Source organism: Microtus ochrogaster, unplaced genomic scaffold (genome assembly GCF_000317375.1).
Source record: "Microtus ochrogaster isolate Prairie Vole_2 unplaced genomic scaffold, MicOch1.0 UNK127, whole genome shotgun sequence".
Lineage (NCBI taxonomy): Eukaryota > Metazoa > Chordata > Mammalia > Rodentia > Cricetidae > Microtus > Microtus ochrogaster.
The window spans coordinates 686173-689192 of NW_004949225.1; the positions used below are offsets into that span (position 1 = coordinate 686173).

Below are 3020 nucleotides of genomic sequence, written 5' to 3' on the forward strand. Positions count from 1 at the left end.
GTGCATGCGGTGGGCCCTAGCTGTCTACATGGGTGCTGGTGATCAGAACTGGCTCTTACCCATGGAGCCATTTCTCTGGCCCCAAAGTAACCGTTCTACTGTGGGAATCCTGTATTTCCTGAAAACATACAGAGGGGGCTGTTCAGCACGGTTAACTGAACCCCAAAGTGCCAAACGGCTGCCTGCTGTTTAATGAGCACATGGAAAATAGGGTACAGGAACCTTCCTGAGAGTTAGGGAAAACATGAACTGGAGAGATGGCTCGGAGGTTAGGAGCACAGACTGCTCTTCCAGAAGTCCTGAGTTCAATTCCCAGCAACCACATGGTGGCTCACAACCATCTGTAATGAGATCTGATGTTCTCTTCTGGTGTGCAGGCAGAACACTGTACATATAATATATAAATAAATGTTTAAAAAAAGAGCGAGGGGAAACCCAGAGCCTGTGGGCTGACAGACTCTCACACTCTCCACACTCACCTGGAGCTGTACTTCTTGAGGATGGTATCCAAAATACCGACCAGCTCTTCCGTGTTGATGAACTTCTGCGTGCTGAGGGCGTACATCTTCTCATAGAAGTCTGCGATCTCCATCCGGGCCTGAACAAAGAAACAGAGCTGCTCTGACAGGTGGGGCAGCAGCTCCTCCACATGAGGAGCCGTTCCACCCGGGGCACCTCGGCCTGTGGCCACCTTCTTCAGCTCGTTATGCAGGGACGTGTAGATGGTGCGGATGGAGTCCTTCCTGCTGAAGAAGGACTGGCCTCCTGGGAAGCAGACAGCATAAGCACATGACAGGTGAGGAAGGGAGCGGAAGGACCTGGCACCTCCCAGCCCCCACATGGAAAGGACTAGAACCTGTGGAACTCAGCGAGCTTGGACTGAGGATTGGGGCGCGGACACCCAAGTCAGCACCTCACTGAGGAACAAGTCAAAACTGAGCACTTGCTACAAATTCATCTCACTCACGTATTCAACTCCCCTCTACTCCACAGAATCATTACCCTGAATCTTTTTTTTTAAAAGCTCTCCTTTTTTTTATAGATACTTTTTTAAAAAGGAGAACACACAAGGATTATCAAACACTTCCATTAGGACTGGTAGCCAGAGCACATTGTTTCCTCTTCAGAGGTGCAATTGTCTTGAATCTTATCTTTCAGGCTGTGCCAGGAAATGAGAATGAATGCTCACACATCTTTTTAAAAAAAGAACACACACTGGGATCTCGAGGCAGGGGACTGCAGCGCTCTTGACAAGGCTGACAATGCAGGCTTCAGAATAAGCACCACACTGTGAATTATTAAGGCCAAGAACCAATTATAAGTAACCGCTGCTCTGCCGCCAAGGAAACCTGCGCAGGCATCAGAGAGGCTACATTGTTGCTGATGGTTGAAAAGGACCAAACAGCAGAGGCATCGCTTACCTACTTGTGACTTTGAATATGACTAACTATGTTTCTAATCACCGGTATCTTCTTAAGCATTAGATCCCCCATCAAAGAGACAGAAGCGAGACTAGTAAAATGAAAAGAAACAGGGAGAGCTGACAGGGCAATCTCTACGAATGCACAAAAGCCTCAGAGACTTTTGTTACGTTCAGAGCACTTTCGTGAAATGAAATTATTGCTATTATAAATATATTAAGATCGAAAGTTAGAAGGAATTTGAAAAATATCCGCTTAATTATTTATTTCAGGATTTTTTTTTTACTTTGCTTCTTGGCTTATGTTTCAAGAAACGAACCTTACACCCCGTTACCCAGATGATCCAGGTTTTAACACCAAAAGTCTGATCTCCCAGGAAAACCTTCATCCAGATGTTTTGTTGATCTCGTTATTGTCTAAGCTGGAAATGAACCAACTGACACCGTGACACAGGGCGCAGCTCTACATCTAAAGGCCCCTGATCTGGGAGCTCTACTTCATTCCGATCCCTAACTCTATAGAAATATTTTCTCTCATTAGCATGAGTATATGGCTATACTAACAGCAGGGATAATTCTCAGAAGTCTGTCCTCCGTGTCTGTATTCTAATTTTATAGTGATCGGTATAGAACAGTCCTCTGTGCCCATGTCTAGAACAAACATCCCCTACATTAGGAAGGTAGTAAAAATGTCATACAGAGATGGTTATGACAGCATACATCTATAACCCCAGACCTCAAGAGACAGAGGCAGGAGGATCCAAAATTCAAAGATCCTCAGCCACAAAGTGAGTTACGGGTCAGGCTACACAATGGGAGATTCTCTGAAAATGAAACTGCAGTATCAGAAAGCATCATGCAAAAGCCAAAAGCTTTACAAATCTAAAGGACAACTTCAAGTTCTCACTGCCAAACTTAAATGTTGTGTGATATTCAAACCACCTAGCTCTTCTGAGCTTTAAATGCTGTTACTGTCACCATAAAACCAGAATTGTTGAAAAGACAGAAGAGGCAGCACTTTGAACAGGCCTGCAAGGAAGAATATACTCAGTCTTGTTGGTCCCTTTTCTTTCCACTTTATAATGGAGCTTGGGAAATTCTATGGTAAATTACTATTTAACAGGCAGATAGGTGACCTTGACTCTATACACACTGTTAAACAAAGAAAGAGGTGGTTATAGCAAAACTTGAACTTTGCACTGAAAAAGTACAGCCTACCCTCATCTGATCAGAGGGGAACAGAAATACAGCATAAACGCAAACAATACCTTCCCAGGTCTACCCACACCAGTCACCAGCAGGGAAATACTCCAATTCCAGCTCTTTTCTCAAAGCTTTTGGCAAAACAACCCCATCTCTTGACTCCCTACCCTCTAATACCCAATAAGGACTAACCTTCCTTCTTCCTGGGGAGCAACAGAAACACATAACTCATTTACCTTTCTAGTACTTTCAATTTATAAATTATGATGTTTCAGGGTTTTTTTTTTCCAGAATGTTCTAGTTATCAACGGCCATTATTTTTTCCAAGATTTCAACCTTTTATCTCATATGAAATTTAAAGCATAAAGAACATGTTAACCATGCTGGGCGGTGGTGG

General features: G+C 43.8%; 1 protein-coding gene across 1 annotated transcript in view; it reads right to left on the reverse strand.

Moving 5' to 3' along the window:
* CUNH12orf66 (chromosome unknown C12orf66 homolog) overlaps positions 1-3020 on the reverse strand; it is a 17765-nt gene that overhangs the window by 11543 nt on the left and 3202 nt on the right. The window contains exon 2 of the mRNA XM_005371784.3: positions 480-765. Coding sequence (XP_005371841.1) covers positions 480-765 — 286 coding nt within the window. The remainder of the gene's footprint in view (positions 1-479; positions 766-3020) is intronic.